We start from the raw sequence: 17,591 nt of genomic DNA on the forward strand, positions 1-17,591 counted from the left end.
ACAGCAGGTTCCCATGCTCACCCTCCTCCTGCCTGTCATAGCCATCTGTACAGCAGGTTCCCATGCTCACCCTCCTGCCTGTCATAGCCATCGGTACAGCAGGTTCCCATGCTCACCCTCCTCCTGCCTGTCATAGCCATCTGTACAGCAGGTTCCCATGCTCACCCTCCTGCCTGTCATAGCCATCGGTACAGCAGGTTCCCATGCTCACCCTCCTCCTTCCTGTCATAGCCATCTGTACAGCAGGTTCCCATGCTCACCCTCCTGCCTGTCATAGCCATCTGTACAGCAGGCTCCCATGCTCACCCTCCTGCCTGTCATAGCCATCTGTACAGCAGGTTCCCATACTCACCCTCCTCCTGCCTGTCAGCCATCTTTACAGAAGGTTCCCATACTGACCCTCCTCCTGCCTGTCATAGCCATCTGTACAGCAGGTTCCCATGCTCACCCTACTCCTGCCTGTCATAGCCATCTGTACAGCAGGTTCCCATGCTCACCCTCCTCCTGCCTGTCATAGCCATCTGTACAGCAGGTTCCCATGCTCACCCTCCTCCTGCCTGTCATAGCCATCGGTACAGCAGGTTCCCATGCTCACCCTCCTCCTGCCTGTCATAGCCATCTGTACAGCAGGTTCCCATGCTCACCCTCCTGCCTGTCATAGCCATCGGTACAGCAGGTTCCCATGCTCACCCTCCTGCCTGTCATAGTCATCGGTACAGCAGGTTCACATGTTCACCCTCCTCCTTCCTGTCATAGCCATCTGTACAGCAGGTTCCCATGCTCACCCTCCTGCCTGTCATAGCCATCTGTACAGCAGGCTCCCATGCTCACCCTCCTGCCTGTCATAGCCATCTGTACAGCAGGTTCCCATACTCACCCTCCTCCTGCCTGTCAGCCATCTTTACAGAAGGTTCCCATACTGACCCTCCTCCTGCCTGTCATAGCCATCTGTACAGCAGGTTCCCATGCTCACCCACCTGCCTGTCATAGCCATCTGTACAGCAGGTTCCCATGCTCACCCACCTGCCTGTCATAGCCATCTGTACAGCAGGTTCCCATGCTCACCCTCCTGCCTGTCATAGCCATCGGTACAGCAGGTTCCCATACTCACCCTCCTCCTGCCTGTCATAGCCATCGGTACAGCAGGTTCCCATACTCACCCTCCTCCTGCCTGTCATAGCCCCCCCCCCCCCCCCCCGCTTGTGGACCCTTAAGGTCGCACCAAGCGATGTGCCCAGAAAAGTGCTGAGTTGCACACATCAAAATCCTGCCAAGACCCCTATCAACATCACACGCCCTCCTGCCCAGTTATCTGCACTGGACAGAACTGCTACCAACAGCTGGTAAAGTCGAGAGAGCACTCAGCCCGCAATGCCACAATAATGTCTGCACTCTGCACATAGTCTGCCCCATTTTCATAGAATAAGATTTATTTATTAGTATCTTACTTAGTCGCTAACTTAGTATTACCATGCCTGAGACAAACAATAACCATGTATTCTAGGATTGTGTTACATATTACAATATCTGAGTATCATGTATGTCACAATTTCTACAGATGAAACATGTTTCAACACACAAATAAACATGTGTCAAAACACACAAATACATGTGTCAAAACAAATACTAATGACACACAATTAACTGCATTCCCACGCAGTCCACTCTTTCCTCTTTCCATCCAATGCCTTAGTTGTGGCACGACAATTTTTCCCACTCCTCGAAAGTCTCACACAAAAGAGTTGTAGGGAGTTTAATCTCATCCCATACGAGCCTGCGAAAGAGTTAGTGGGGGCCGTTGTGTGTTTGTGCGTGTGTGTGGAGGGGGGAGGGGTATGGTCTGGGCCCCTCTGACAGAGACACTGACATTCAAGTTCGAATTGCGTCTTCTTTTGTTCATGGGTGCAGTCAGAGCAGATAGCTCTCTGGGACCCCCCCCCCCCTTTCCCCACCAAAACTAACCCCCTTGCACCTCTCTCTGCCAGCCTGCCGGCTAGGAGCACAACTGCATTGTCTGGGTGGAGACGGCGCTTGTTGCTAGCCTTCTGTCTCTATGCTGAGTGCTTGACAATGGCTGCTTTTTAAATACGCAGACAATCGATAGAAAGACACATTCCTCCCTCCTGTCTGTTATTGTAACCTTACAAAAGCTCTGCCCTTGTACACTTCTTTTTTCTTAAGACTTAATGTGTCACGCAATCCGTTTGAATTCCACGGCACAACTGCAAACATTTCATGGCATTTGGCATTGAAAAATCTGCAAGTTTAGATTTGTATGGTTATTGGTTAGATAATTTTTATTCCCTCTTTATGTACAATATTTGCTCTCTAGATATTTTACCTCAATTAAAATCCTTCTGCAAAGGTTAAGGTTGTCGTCACAATTGAAGGTTTTCTCAAGTATACTGATGCAACAGTATCCCCTGTAGCTTCATTACAATCTATTTATTGCAAGACTTCTAATTCTTTAACCTCAACAGTGTTGCCAAACAATCATCTCAAGCAAATCAGCCTTTTATGGTGAAAAGGTGTCCTAAACTCTTTTACATCCATCCATTTAGACACTTAGTACAGTCCTAGTTTGTTCTGATGTTTGTAACTTCACAGCCATAGCTGGCCTTGTGGAAGCATGTGCTTGTCTCTCCCCAGCCCAGGCGCTCACAGCTTGGAAGAGGGCTGGCTCACACAAACTTCTGTGTTTTAGCTGCTACAGACAGTCGCCCAAGCTGGTCGCCGATTCCAACATGTTGAGCCACTACCCTTCGGCACAGCCAAATGTTTCTGCAGCTGCCCTTTTGTCCCCGTTCCTTAAGTAAACAAAGGACAGATACAAATTAATGACCTAAATTCAGAGCAAAACACTCAGCCCCATCTGAGAGCAAATTGTCTTCTTCAAGCAGATGTTCAGGAACAGTGTAGGAAGCAATAATGAAGTATGTTACAGGTTCATTATTTTTCATGACACTTTTAAAACAATACATAGTTACTTATATATCCCTTTGTCAGTTATCTTTTTGTATTTCTAATGACTATTATGGGGAATTGAGTGTCAGCGTGACGTCATTGCTCCTGTCTAAGGAGTGACATTCAATTAACTAAATAATGAAAAGGGGGCAAATGTGATCATCAAATCAAATTTTATTTGTCACATGCGCCAAGTACAACAGGTTATCATGAAATGCTTACTTACAAGCCCTTAACCAATAATGCCGTTCAAGAATTAGTTAAGAAAACATTTACCAAATAAACTAGTCAAACGTAATAAAAAAAGAACAATGAAGAGGCTATATACAGGGGGCACCAAGTCAATGCGTGGGGCAATACTACATGGACAAGTGAAAATAGTTAAGTCATTTAAAATAGAAATAAAGGTGTAATGAATAGTTAAACCGTTTAGAAAGAATGTTATGCCTTGATATAGTTCTCTTTATAGTCAACATAAATCATTTAAAGAGTTACAAACACTTACATGTTTCTTAAACAATATCATGCCTGTGAAAACAGAAGAAAATCTTCCAGTAATTAGGAGATGAGGGTGTTAGTCTTGGTGGGGGTGGGGGGCTTACAGCATATGACCATCTGTAGCGATGCCCTAATGAATAACACTCACGTACTTCAAAGTGGTCAGTCTTTAATGCATCTGTAAGGCCAGGTTTGCAGAGCAGCAAGACATTAGATAAAGCTGATTTGTTTCTTGGAAAACTGTACTTGAGGAGCTTTGGCAGGAGGCTGTATGTGTTGAGGGGGGTGGTTCTCGACAAGCTGCTGCACTTTTTCTCAGGTCCAGCCCACGCCTTACCCAGTGCAACAGCTAGATATATCAGCACCACACACACGCACTGGCCATGCAGGGCACCACACTGTGCCCAACCTGGGCCCAATCTAGATCCACAGCCTCCCCACCCACCCACACACCCACCCACACAACATGGCATAGAAAAATAAATGATGCCAACGCTTCTCTTACTTTCATTGCTGAAAAATATAGTATATGGAAATGCATTATACAGAATCAGCCACTATAGATACTGTTATGAAGAGCAATGCTAGAATATGTTGAATAACTCATGTGGGTATATCTTAGATAACCCATTACATGATACACTTAGGGTTGTGTGTAATTGTAACATTTGATTGAGCTTGTATCTAATACATATAGGCAGGCCTCTGGATTCTAGTCTGTTATAACACAGACTAAATGGGAGAAGAAAAAAAATCAATTTCTACAGATTACATCTTCCTTGTGTTCAAATATGACTGTGGCTCTAAGCTATATTAATAAGCATTTAAGTAATCTTCCAAATGTGCTGTAGTTTTGTGCCTGTTAATGCAACACCGACTGAATGGTACCCATGTTATTTACTCGGTGACAAATTAAATACACAAATTCACATTGGAATTGAGTTAAGGTTCTTATAATTTATTGCAGTTTGCACACAATTTGAAAATTTCAACAACAGCACACCAAAAAAGTACAAAACTAAACAGCCTTAGAATTTACTCCCCTTGAGAACATAAAACATACTATGATTGTCAAAGCTAAAATGTCTAAATCCAGAAAAATAACAATGTCAAAGAAACAAAATCTCGCAGGGAAGCAAATATATTTGAATCAAAATCTGCTTCTTTTTCAGACAGTGATTGTCCTTTTCAACAGATGTATTTCTATTCACCCCTCCTAGCTCTTCATATATCGTCTTCTACTTTTTTATGTTCTTCCCCCACTGGACCTTTCCTGTTTTCAAGTAACCAAAGTTGGATTGATGATAAATGGAGATGCTTATCAGGTCATTTCACAGCTTTCTTTCTTCTATTTTAAAAATGTCAATAAACAGTCCAGTTACAAACTTACAGTGTTAACGTGGAGAAAAAAAAGAAGCTGTTTACAGTAGTTTAAGGCGGTCAAGTACAATAAGAAAAGCCATCAATAATTGTAAATAAGTCTTCAAATAGAGTTAATCCACATGTGATATTTTCCATGATATATTTGTGGTTGCAAACAGATCAATTACCACTGTGCAAAATGCCATGACACTGTGTGCAGTTGGCAAGGAGCACCCATGTCACCAGCTGATGCTGCCACCACCACATCCTCTGAAGAGCAAACCAAACCCCCGGGCCAGTGTGGGCATGCCAGTATCTCCCCACAAGTGCGGACATTCATAGCTCTACTTACTATCATCTGAGGTTGGGTATAGTTAAAGTTTTGCTTTTGTTTGACAGTTCTCAAGAATGGGCATTTACTTGATTCCATGATCTTTCTACACAAAAGTATTTTGAATGCAGATTTTTTTCCCCAGAATGTTCATTCATTAAAAAGAAATAAAAAATAAGTTCTAAATAAAATATTAAAATAAAGAACAGTTCAAATTTAATTTAAAAAATGATAAATTATAATTTAAAGTTAATTCAATTTCACCTCTTGAATGTAATAGTATCCATGATTTCTTGAATCTATAATTTAACTATAATTTTCATAAAGGCATCTTTTCAGCATAAATCTCAGTTAAATAAGCTTTAAAAGGTGCAGTCAAGCATGCCAATTCTCCCCCTTCAAAAGTAAGGATTGCGCTTTCAGTACAAAACACACACGCGCGCATACATACAGTACGTACATAGGAGCATCCAAACAGATACACACAGACATACAGTACGTACATAGGAGCATCCAAACAGATACACACAGACATACAGTACGTACATAGGAGCATCCAAACAGATACACACAGACATACAAATTAGGAGCGTGATGTTAAGCATAGTGCTGCTCTCCGATTCTTCAGCTTTGTTTTGAAACAGAATAAACCTTCAGGAGTACTCAGATATGAGCAGGTGAGTCTCTCTCTCTGATAGAAAAGTGTGACACATTTTCATTGGCCACACAGTTAGAAACAAGTGCCAAATGAAAATATAAATAAATCAATTACCCACAATGCTTACTTGATGTCAATGAGAGAGCAGAAAATACCAAAGAAGAACGTTAACTGGATAGATATAGCAGTTGGGAACCTTAACTCCCTGACCACCATGCAGCAGAGTAGACGGTGACGAAGTGCTGTGTGGACGGGAGGCAAACACACTAGTGGAGATCTTCTGTAGATTAGTTTGTTAGTTAGGTCACTGCTGGCATTCTGCCCACACTGCCCACCTCTGTCTGTCTGACGACAAGCTTCACCTCACATACCGTTACACAAACTCAAACCCAAGACCAGTGCATTGACAAAAAAAATCTTCACAGCCCAGCAGAACATTTTAAAGGAGTCCTAACGGACTCTCAAAAGGAGCAGAGAAAAGAAATAAACTACTTAAGAATATAATTAGTTAATTTAAAATACACTCCTCAAATGCAAAAAAAAAACTACAACAAAAGGTCAATAAATCATATTCATGCATTTTCCATAGCTGTAAAATTCACTTTTTTTTTAACAGACTGCACCCTTGGAGTATTCACATAGTCTGTTCTATATTTGTTCAATTACAGTGTACAGTAATACAGCAATTCACATTTCAAATATACAGGTTGGACTTCATGCAATAACAGATCCCATTTTCCAAAAATAAATCCATATAATCACTACAGAAACCGATAGAATACAGCCAACTTAAATTAAATTCTGTTCAACAAAGGATGTTTTAAAGCTGCAGATAGAGATTCAAGAAATTCTAAAATAATCATTTATAAAGGGTTTTAGAAAATACTTCAATTAATGTGAAAAATGAAGCTGTACATTGCATGAGTGCCATTTGTCTTTCATCAGTCAAGTTTCCTATCACAAGTCAAAATGTACAAGAGCTTAAGGAACAGAAGCTTGTAGCTATATTTAAATCAGACCTCTTTGCAGAGTAAAACAATTTAAAACGCACACACATTCACACAGATTAAATTTGAAAATGAAATTAGAGTAGTGCACTATACACACATGTATGCATACGCACATGTATGTGTACTGGTATATATTCATGATCACAGTACCCGTTTAGTGTATTCTAATAGTCTAACTTCAGTGTGTATTACCTGAACACTTCATATGGTTGTCATTGAAGGTGTGCCTTAGATTAAGGAGTGTATAGACATTTGTGTATATACACAAGAAATCTAAAAATAACTAAACACTGGCTACTGATACCAGCGGTCATGTTTACATACATTTTTTAAACAAAATCAGAACAAATAAAATAGAATAAAACAAAGGACTGGAACAGAAAACAGTAGTAACATGTTCATGTGCTATTAAAGTGCCATTTAACAAGATTTTGCAATGTTACGTACAAGAAACATGACTGATTCAGACCCCTCTCCCACCCATACCCTGCTCCAACTCCCCTTACCTCTCTGCCCAACCTTCACTGACACCTGTCTCATTTAGCTTAAAAACAAAGTCCTGATCATTTCAGCAGGCTTCACTTCCACAGTTCTTGAGAACTATCCTCTATGGCCCAGTCCCTGTGAAGGTTGGGGAGGTTGAGGCCTTCGCTCTTGACAGAGAGCGAGTTGACCAGTTCGCAGTGGAACTTGCGGATGTGGCGGTACAGGTCCCCAGACTGGGTGAAGCGCCGCTCGCACCATTTGCAGGCGTGTGGCTTCTCTCGGGTGTGCACCACAGCGTGCCGGCTCAGGTTGTGGGAGTACTGGAAGCTCTTACCGCACGTGGTGCACGTGTACGGCTTCTCCCCGGAGTGAGTCCGCTCGTGGCGCTTCAGGGTGTACATGCAGGAGAACGTCTTGCCGCAGATGGAGCAGGTGGGCACATTGACATCGCTGGCGGGCTTGGCGCGCACACCCTCCTGCTCGCGAAAGTGTGTGCTGAGGTGGATCTGGAGGATGTGCGGACTGGGAAACACCTTGTTGCACAGGGGGCACATGAAGATCTGAGTGTGAGGAGCGTTCAGCATGTTGGACACGTAGGGCAGCAGGGTGCTGTCGATGCTGGCTGCCTCGACCTGGGCCCGCTCACTCTCTCCCCCCAGCATGTCATCATCGCTGACCTTGTCGTCACGCTCCAGCTCGCTGGCCAGGGAGGCATCACGCAGGGCCGAGAGGTGGGCCTCCAGGCCCAGGCGTCTGTGAGCATGGCTGCCGACCCCGTGGTGGTTCAGTCCTCCGTTGGTTCTGGGAGGGGTTGCTTTGGGCCCGCTGTGGTCCATCTCATAGTCGCCACTCACCAGGCCCTCATCATCTGAGCCTGTGTTCTTCTCCTGCTTCACCTGGACCAGGGTGCCCTGCAGGCTGTCGGGCGTCACCCGGCCACAGAAATAGGGGTTGTTGGACAAGGCCTCGCTGGGCCCCGTCAGGCTGGACTTCACAGACAAGTCCAGGACACAGTCTGCATCCGCCGACACTCTGCGAGAGCTACGGGAGCTTCGGGAGCCACGGGAGCCCAGGGACCTCCGGGACAGGGAGCCAGTAGAGCTGCTGGGGCTGCCGGCAGGGGACTGCAGTTTGGGGGGACTGACATGGGTGTCAGCCTCCCTTGGGCTGGTGGCGGTGGCTGGGGTGCCCGGGCGGTCAGAGGGCAGCCTCATCCACAGGTTGCTGGGGTCCTGCTTGGCCTCCAGGTCCTCATCGTCACTGGGCAGTAGGTCGGCCGTTGCGGGGTGGCCCGTGCTGCCCTCAGAGAAGCTCTCTACTTTGTCAGAGCAGCTGGAGGCGTCTTCCTCCTTCTTGGTGCTGTCTGCCTCCGCAGTGGCTTTGTACTTCAGCTTCTTCTTGCAGACCTTGACTATGTCGTACATATGTAGGAAACTGGCTGCAGCCAGCACGTCCTCCACGGGCAGGGCTTTGAACTGGAGCTTCCCCTCGTACATGAACTCCAGCAGGAGAGCGAACGCCGGGGCTGTAACAATGTCGCTGTTCAGATGAACAATGTCCCTTTTGTCGAGCTGGTCCTTGTAAAAGAGATGGAAGTACATGCTGCATGAAGCCAGCACTGCTCGATGGGCTCGGAACTGGGCATCGCCGACCAGCACAGTGGAATCACAAAGGAAACCCTGATGCCTCTGTTCACTCAGACACTGTAGCAAATGTCTGCTGTGGTCTGGGAACTCCATGCTGTCTTCATAACCTAGAACAGACAGAAGATGTTAGAGGCACATTATTTTAGAACAGCTACTGTTTTGTTTCAGCTTGGAGACAACCTGTCTGGATCCACTCAGATCTTACTCTCTCACCTCATGCACACACAATTGCACTCACTCGCATTCAAAAAGGAACAGATTAAAACAAGTTAGCCTACACATGAAATTTTAAACTATATCTACAAAACTAAATGTCTCTAAAATATCACCAGAGACATTTTCCTTTTAAAGTCTAACATGTTTTACCATCAATAAATTCAAACTTTCAGACACAAACACCAAATAAAAAACTGATAAAGTCTAATTGCGCCATAAACCTAAATGTTTCCAGATGATATTTGGGAGAGGTGTTGCTCTAGACTGCGATCTATGGCCGTTCCACATGATCACAGAGAGGCTTCAACAGCTGAGCTCCTCCTGGTCACACAGATGCCCGCCTGCCTGCTAACTGAACTGCTTCCACGCTTTTACTCTCTCAGCTCCTAGTGTGGTTATTTTTAATAACCCACTTTGGACTGGCCTGGCCAGCCTCTTTAGGTAACAGGCTTTCAGGTACACAAACAGTCCTCACAAACACAAGCTACCTATTCCAGAGGCCTAAGTACACTGAGAATGATGACTGTAGACACGGAATTTAAGGGTTTGAAAAACAAGTTGCCTTGTTGGTAAATTACAAAAGGGCATTTATTATTAACTCCCACTGTTCGTTAGATCCAATTAAAAAAAGGAGAATCCTATTCATAAAATATATTTTATTAATATTTCTCTGAAGTTTTTCTAAATAAACCAAATAGCTTTTTCTTGTCTGAAATAATACATGAGCCTGAACATCAACCAAAGCAGTTAAATAAACCCATTTCAATGTGAGTGAACAAGTGTGCGATCCCCCTCATTGGAGCGGAGTTCAGATTTTCTTTAATGAGAGGCTTACAAGGACAAGGATGTCCAACCCCCCAGCAAACCCCCACCACCCCACGCTCCCCCTCCCCAAATCTTTCAAGAAACTGCACATCCTTCTCAAAGAGACCAGCACTGAAGATTTAGAATACAATCACTCTAAGTGCCCTGAAGTCTACATCAATCCTAATCCTTAAAATGGCTAAAAATAAAGATAGCAGGACAACTCACAAGGTAGCAGCGATCAAATTAGGGGTCTGCGAGGACAGAGAGGGACGGACAAGGAGGCTTACAAACATCTGATCCAGCTGACTGGGGCCATATGGCAGCTGCTGCCCAGATAAAGAGATTAAGACTAGAAGGAGTGCGATTACAGCTGTCTAGCCAATTCAGGCAGCTCAAATCTGCAAGTTCTAAATTAGTCACCACCAACAGAAAAAATGAACACAAGCCTGGGAAAGAGGACATTGGGCTTTCGAGTAATTTCACAGCCATTTAGATTTAAGACATTGACTTGTTCTTAGTAAAAATGATCATATTGATTTTTTTTTTTTTTTTTTTACATGGTTCTGGGATGTTTATCCAGAATAACTTTGAGGAAAAATATCAAACATGTTGATAGTAGCAGAAAGTAAGTGTGTTGACCAGACAATAAAAACATGTTAAATTGCTTTTTTAGTTCACACAAATTAAGAAATATATTTTGGTTGAAACAAATGAAAACAATTTCCCCAAAAACGGATAATAATTTCAACATATATTCAACAATCAAAGGACCAACAATCAACCCCAAGCCCAACCTGCTCACAACAAACCAGAGAAAAACTATACCCACAAACAAATAGATCAGTTAAAATCTCACTTGGAAACCTCTTCCTGACAACAAAAACACCAGGCTCCTGCTTAGCTACAGTACACAACTACTGTACACATACAAATCTTTCACTTCCCTTTCCATAGAGCTCTGACTAAAAGTAGCCAGACACTGGGAAAAGCCAGAGCTTCCCGTACAAAACAAAACCATCCCAGTGCCCCGGACCCTTTCCCATAGACAGTACCTGCAGTATGCATCAACTTGATTAAGTCCGCTGTAGTAGAAAAGCTGGGCCGGCTGCAGCTCTTTTGCAGAATCAATGAGGGGGTATGAGAGAAAAAAAGCTAACTGTGAGAGACAGATGCAAAGTGGAGGAGATGTTGGAGGGGAATGAGATACCTCCTCCTGCACACAGATCCGCACACACACTAACTCCCAGTCTGTGCGTTAGAATAAAAGACTGGGGGATGGCAGCCTGTCAGCTGCTCTGACATCATGTTCAGATGGAAATGCTACCTCCAGCTGTGCTCCTTTTACAGCCATATGCTACTCCTCTACACTCTTGCCACCAGCCTCTCCTTTATACAACTTTGTTTCTTTTTCTCTCCTCTCTCAAAAAAAAAATGAGGTAAATGTAGTGAGGTGCTTGTGTGGAAAACTAGCCAACTTCCCCCTACCTCTTTACTCTAAAGTAAAAGAGAACTTTAGAAAATAGGTCTGTGTGAAATCCAACACTTTTTCTAACCTAGTTTCCCAGACTAGTTTCCTGCTCAGTGAATTTAAATACCATCAAGTTTTTTTTGCTGCCTGCTCAACTTCCAGTAACCATAAACAAAGGCCAGCACAGCACATTTGCAACTGACAGACCCACGCAGCTGATATTGTTTTCGACTTCTTTACGGTTCACTGCCCTCACCATTACCATCATTCATTTCCCTAACCCTTCATACAATTGACAGAAAAAAATTAAAAAGTAACAATGGGAACAATAGTATAGACCTCATGAGTGAGATTCTAAACAAAAGCTACACTATTCCTTGTTGGGCCGGCTAAAACTGACTACAGCCTCGGCTTTCTTTGGTGAAAGTATTTCACTCTTCCGTGTGAATTTTTCAGGTGGTCTTTTTATTCCACAAGGAATTAATTTATTTCTCTGCTATGCGAGTGGATCACAACGACGCATCTATATACAGTCCATTATTATTCATATCAAACAATAACAGTAGGCTATATAACATATTCACATTATTGTGTAGGCTTTATAGATATGAACTTAATATCTATAGATATTCAAGATATTCAAAATGTTCCTGTTGACATAAGGGTATTAAAATCCACACGTTTATTATGAATATTTACAAGATCAAAACCTTTAGGAATCAATTGCTATATATGCTGAGTGTAGCCTATACTTAAGAAAGAGGAGGAGAAACACGAAAATATAGGCTACAAGAACAAATCTCTGGCCAGATATCTTATTATGTTATTCATACATAACCTTCAAAGTTTCAACGACTCTGCATGCAAAATTGTAAAATTAGAGTTGCAACTAAATAATTAGGCTACGATATTACTGATTCCGGATATGATAACTTTTCACAGAACATATTCCTTTCACAGAAAATGGTAGAATGCATCATTAAATAGCCCTAGTGAATGTTGGTAACAATGTTGCAACATTAATATTACAACTTGCAACACACACATCACTCTAGTCTAGACTATCCAATGATACATCATTCATTTCAGCATAGCATTTTCATTAGGCTATTTTGCCATTGCCTTTTATCGTAATAGCTGTCTACAGAAAAATATTCAAAGCCAAGAAACAACTGTCAGAAATTAGCCATTACTTCTATAAACTTCATGAAACCGGACATGACACGTTACTCTCGATACAAGCAACTATCTGATCAATGTGTCTGTCAAGCTCTGTAGACAACTTAGTCCTCAAGGGTGACTATAGGCTGGCTACCAACATGTATCTGTGCTGCTGGTTACAGAATGTAAGACCGTCGCCAGCAACACAACAGAACATTCGCAAGACTACAATATCTCTCGCGCGCACACACACACACTGACCCAAGCAATCAAGCTAGCTAGCCATGGTGGCAGAAAGTAAACGTTCGATCAGTAGTATTGCAGTTCTGTAGCAGGCCCCGATGCTATGCAGACTATGGCACTACAGGGTCTCGAAGGAGCTAATATATCAACTATTATATGAACGCAACACACGCTACAAAGGATTGTTACTTTTTCCCCTTCCATTCTTTAACCCCCTTTCATCACCCTTAATCGGACTCTGGTATTAAAGGCACTTACAGACAACAAGCTCCAATGTCTTCCTGCTTCCTTCGTCAAATCCTCTTGGGGTTGAAAAATAACTAGATTGACTTTCAACAAATTTCCATAACAACCTGCAGTGGCAAAAAAGACGGAGCGAGCGAGCGGAGAGAGAAGGGCTGCGGCAGCCAGATGTTTCCGAGCTGTTGCTACTCAACTCCAGCTACGGTAGAGGCGTCTGACTGGCAGCACAAAAGCCAATAGTGCTCGTGATAAGAAAAATGAAGGCAAATTGGAAGCAGCCGCTGAAGGGGGAAGAGGGAGGGATATCTTCTCGGCGTAGGTTGACACCAGGCAACAGTGAGAAGGCAGAAAAAAGGCTAAGCGAACTGGTTCCCTGAACAGACTGGCGCAGAGCACAGAGTGAGCGCAAGGTGTCGTGGGTACTGTAGTCAGGCTTCGACTAGTGGAGCGTGGAACAGGTGCATTACGTTATTCATATTCTTGAAATAAAAACTTTTGTCACCGGTAACACAATTAGGACTGCAACGACAAGGTCTGCGAATATAAGGCAGTTGACGCGTATAATGACAGCGTTGTGGAAGCATGCAAAGTAAATCAAGGTATCACAATCAATTGTTCATTAATTTATTTGAATAAAGTGATTTTCTTTCTAGGCTATTATTTCAGACTATAGTAATGTTTCTATCGCCATGGTGTAGCCTATAGGTTTTGCACGAATAGTAACTTAGTTAGTCAATGCATACATAACGTCATGATGAATATGGTAGCCTGCCCTAGTAGTCCTGGGCTATATAGTATAATTTAGGCTAGGGGTTCTCAAACTTTTTGGGGCCTGGGACCCCTTTTGTTATAGCAAATTCCCTCATAATCAGAACACAACTCGAGTGAGATAAGGAAAAAAATGTATACAAGAAATTATATATCGACACCGGACAAACCAAGTCTCGGGCCCTGGGAAATTCGTTTAATATGTTGTTATATTCATTTAAAAAAAATGTAATGTCAAGAAAAAATAAATTCAAATAAATATATATATTTATATGAGATCACTTTGAGAACCCTTGATTTAGGCAATAATAAACCATCATCAGTTTCATTCGATAGTGATAGTGTGTCTTAGGGACATATAACCATGTCTTGATTTTATGTCGAATACGTCCACTCTCACGTCAATATTTAGCCTAAAGCATTTCAAAACGAATAGGCTACTTTGTATTTTTATTTGTAGTAGGCTATATTGTATGTTATTAAGAGAGGGGCAACACTATGCTTAACATGCGTGTCTCCTTTGATGTGAGCCTCGGGCTATATTCTGAGACTTGTGAAAATATTATAGGTAATAAACACGTTATAAAACACTATATACTGTATTATTAAGGAGGTTCAAACTTCAGTCTATTTCTAGCCTTTTAATTAGTGCATCCAGTTTTGTAAGCAACGTGAAAAGTTGCACTGAGTGCCAGAGCAGTAATCACCCATGCAGGACCGTCCGTAAATCTGGGGCACAAGAGAATCAGCTTGGGACTAGAATCAAATCGAATAAAGATGTAGTGCCCAAAAAGTGTATGTATTGACAGGTATTTCATGAATGTTCAAAGTGGTGTGATGACATGTATTATGTATGTACCATATGTGTAAAAATACAAATAGCAGGTTGTTTGTGTTGAGGCTTAGTGGAAATCCAGTCTGGACATTTAGATTCCTAAATTCGTCCCAGTAAACTAATTGGCGTTACTAATACAGTTCAAAACCAACCACACAGTCCTACTACTACATGTAGCCTAATGTATTCACAGTGTTGAATCAAAACTAAACCACATCTTTAAATGCAAGTAATGACCTCATTATGTGACCCATTAGTGAATGTTACCAGCATTGTTTGTAACAGATTACAATCTAGTCGTTGTTCTCTCTGGAACATACACAATTCTGAGTTTTGGTATTATTATAGGAAAGTTCTGAGTAATTATCACATAAAATGATGTGATGATATGTCAATATGTACCCTATATTAATAACTACTTATTTATCTTCTAAAGATGTTAGACAACAAGCAGATAGAGAAAATACCCATTTTTAAAAGTTTTTCCATATTTGAACAATGTTTTTAAAAAACGTGCTCTTTCTTTTGATAAAGACTCTATTTGTGGATGGCTTGACATGAATGATCTGTATGGATACTTCGGTTTCACTTTTTCACAACTGAAATGTGTATCATTAATAGAGGTACAGTACAAACCAGATGCTCTCAAAATAACCGTCTGTAGTGTAAACCTGAAGCCAGTTGTGTGCTCCTCCATCATTTACAATCCCATGTGATTTACATAAACCTTTTAACTTTACAACTCCTTTTGATCCCAACATTCTTTTTGAGTCAACAGATGTTGGCTGGAACAGTGTTGTGCCAAAAACAGAGATGTTTGATACTGTGTAATACTTTCTGCAATTCCCTGTTCAAAACCTATGTCAAAGATGTGAAAAGATAACTCTGTTGCCCATTCAAAGATTACTTTTCATTGAGCAGTGAAGGATTTTGAGAAACGTCCTTTTCACACCTAAAAATATAAAGGATGAAAATGCTTAGATTTGGCACCAGTTTAATTTTGAGCAACATAATGTATGTGAATATTAAACATTTCACAAATGCATTGCATTTCTTTGCAACTATTATTGATAGTAAAGCATTTATTACCTTCCTATAGGTGTCTTTAATATAAGGTTGGATATTGACATATAGAAGCAAATTCATTTCTCTGTTATTTTTCATTTCAGGAAAAGAGAGAGCTAGAGCTCAGTGAGAAAAGGCCTGTCTCTATCTACAGTTATTATACTACAGCCTTCTGCATTCCTTCCTCTTGGTGTCACTGTGGATTCCATGTTTGGACTCCACTTCTCTCTGATCGTCAAAGTACAGGCAGAACATAATTGATAATGATCGACACTCGCTATTGCAGTCAAATATTCAACATACATTTTGTTAATGATGATAAATTAATAAATAGTGCATCATGATAAATCAATTATTGATTTATTCCAAAAGGTATACCTTTTACTGCAGATGACATAGTGATTTGTCAATGTTCCTTATAAGGTCTTGATTAATTTGTTTCGTTGTTGCACTTTGTTTACATGACATCGATGCCAAAAGGCAATGTCTTTTATATACTCTCACAAAAGTTATGTTAGGATTTTGTTATGTAGTTCTATTCGACATTGCAAGCTAAAAGAAGAGGCAACTTGTTCTTGAATTGTGGTGTCATTTGATCATGGCATTTTGGAAAAAATGTACTTTCTAGATGTACCATAATACAGACAACAAACATCTTCCCATTTTATCAGCTAATATGATAGTTTAATGACTTTAAATACTTTTTTACCATTATGACAACATTGTGCCACCCAATTGAGTAGGCCTAGCAACACCAATGATGGTAACACCAATGACAAAATGTAGGTAATTTAGGATTTTCTTCAATGAAGGCCACAGATGCTCAAATCGATGGTCATTTACCTTTAGAAATCATTTATGATATGATTAATCATTTAATTTAAATTGAGTAACACCAATGACTCTTTTTATTTACACATCACATGATCAATAGAATCCTTAAATGATTGACATACTAAAAGGGTGTGGTCCTTGCATATCTTTGATAGCAAGTTGGCGCTGCAATGGATAGCAGCTGTCTTACAGAATCGTTACCAATTCTGCTATTTTGTGTTTTTTTTACGCTGATCTTAACTTTTTTATATACATAATGTCTCCGCCATCATTTCCTATGACTAAAAACAGCTTCTGGACTTCAGAACAGTGATCACTAACCTAGTATTAGACAAAAATTTCTACTTCAATGAGTTGGCAGCTCTGGATGTTTTGCTTACTCCGGACCAGGCCCTAATCTCAGGGACTCGAAAGTGGAAGCGGCAGTGAAAGAGAGGCAAGTGAACCGGTACCCTGACAAGATTATGTAGGCGAGCAAATAGACCGCCATTGCCCTCTGATCTATTGGCCGAACGTGCAATCACTGGAGAGCAAGTTGAATGAGCTCCATTCGAGACTATCCTATCAACGAGATCTGAAAAACTGTAATATTCCACGTTTCTCAGAGTCGTGGCTGAACGAGGACATAGATATACATCTCACTGGTTTTTCTATGCATTGTCAAAACTGGACAGCAGACTCGGGTAAGACAAAGGGAGGAGGGGTGTGTCCCTTTGTTAACAACAACTGGTGCGCAATCTCTAATGTTAAGGATGTTTAGAGTTTTTGCTTGCCTGAGTTAGAATAGCTCATGATAAACTGCAGACCATACTATTTACAAAGATAGTTTTCATCTGTATTTTTCGTAGCTCTATTAACCACCACAAACCATTGCTGGCACTAAGACCACACTCAACAAGCTGTATAGGACCATAATCAAACAAAAAATGCATATTCAGAGGCAGCGTTTCTCTTCGCCGGTGACCATAAGTCTATCCTCTTGCTTCCTGCTTACAA

At 41.7% G+C, this 17,591-nt stretch overlaps 1 protein-coding gene across 2 annotated transcripts; it reads right to left on the reverse strand.

Annotated features, from left to right (window-relative positions):
* Positions 1 to 4,399: 4,399 nt before the first annotated feature.
* On the reverse strand, positions 4,400 to 13,492 carry zbtb18 (zinc finger and BTB domain containing 18). Of its 2 annotated transcripts, none has more exons than XM_021576345.2 (2): positions 13,109 to 13,492; positions 4,400 to 9,062 (listed from the first exon to the last, which is right to left on the reverse strand). In XM_021576345.2, exon 2 carries the CDS (start codon positions 9,046 to 9,048, stop codon positions 7,402 to 7,404), a length of 1,647 nt encoding a protein of 548 aa, XP_021432020.2. In that variant the 5' UTR covers positions 9,049 to 9,062; positions 13,109 to 13,492; the 3' UTR covers positions 4,400 to 7,401. The 2 variants fall into 2 exon arrangements, with proteins under 2 accessions (XP_021432020.2, XP_021432019.2); XM_021576344.2 differs by lacking the exon at positions 13,109 to 13,492 and adding an exon at positions 11,031 to 13,035.
* Between the last annotated feature and the right edge of the window lie 4,099 nt (positions 13,493 to 17,591).

This window comes from Oncorhynchus mykiss, chromosome 20 (assembly GCF_013265735.2).
Source record: "Oncorhynchus mykiss isolate Arlee chromosome 20, USDA_OmykA_1.1, whole genome shotgun sequence".
Classification (NCBI taxonomy): Eukaryota; Metazoa; Chordata; class Actinopteri; order Salmoniformes; family Salmonidae; genus Oncorhynchus; species Oncorhynchus mykiss.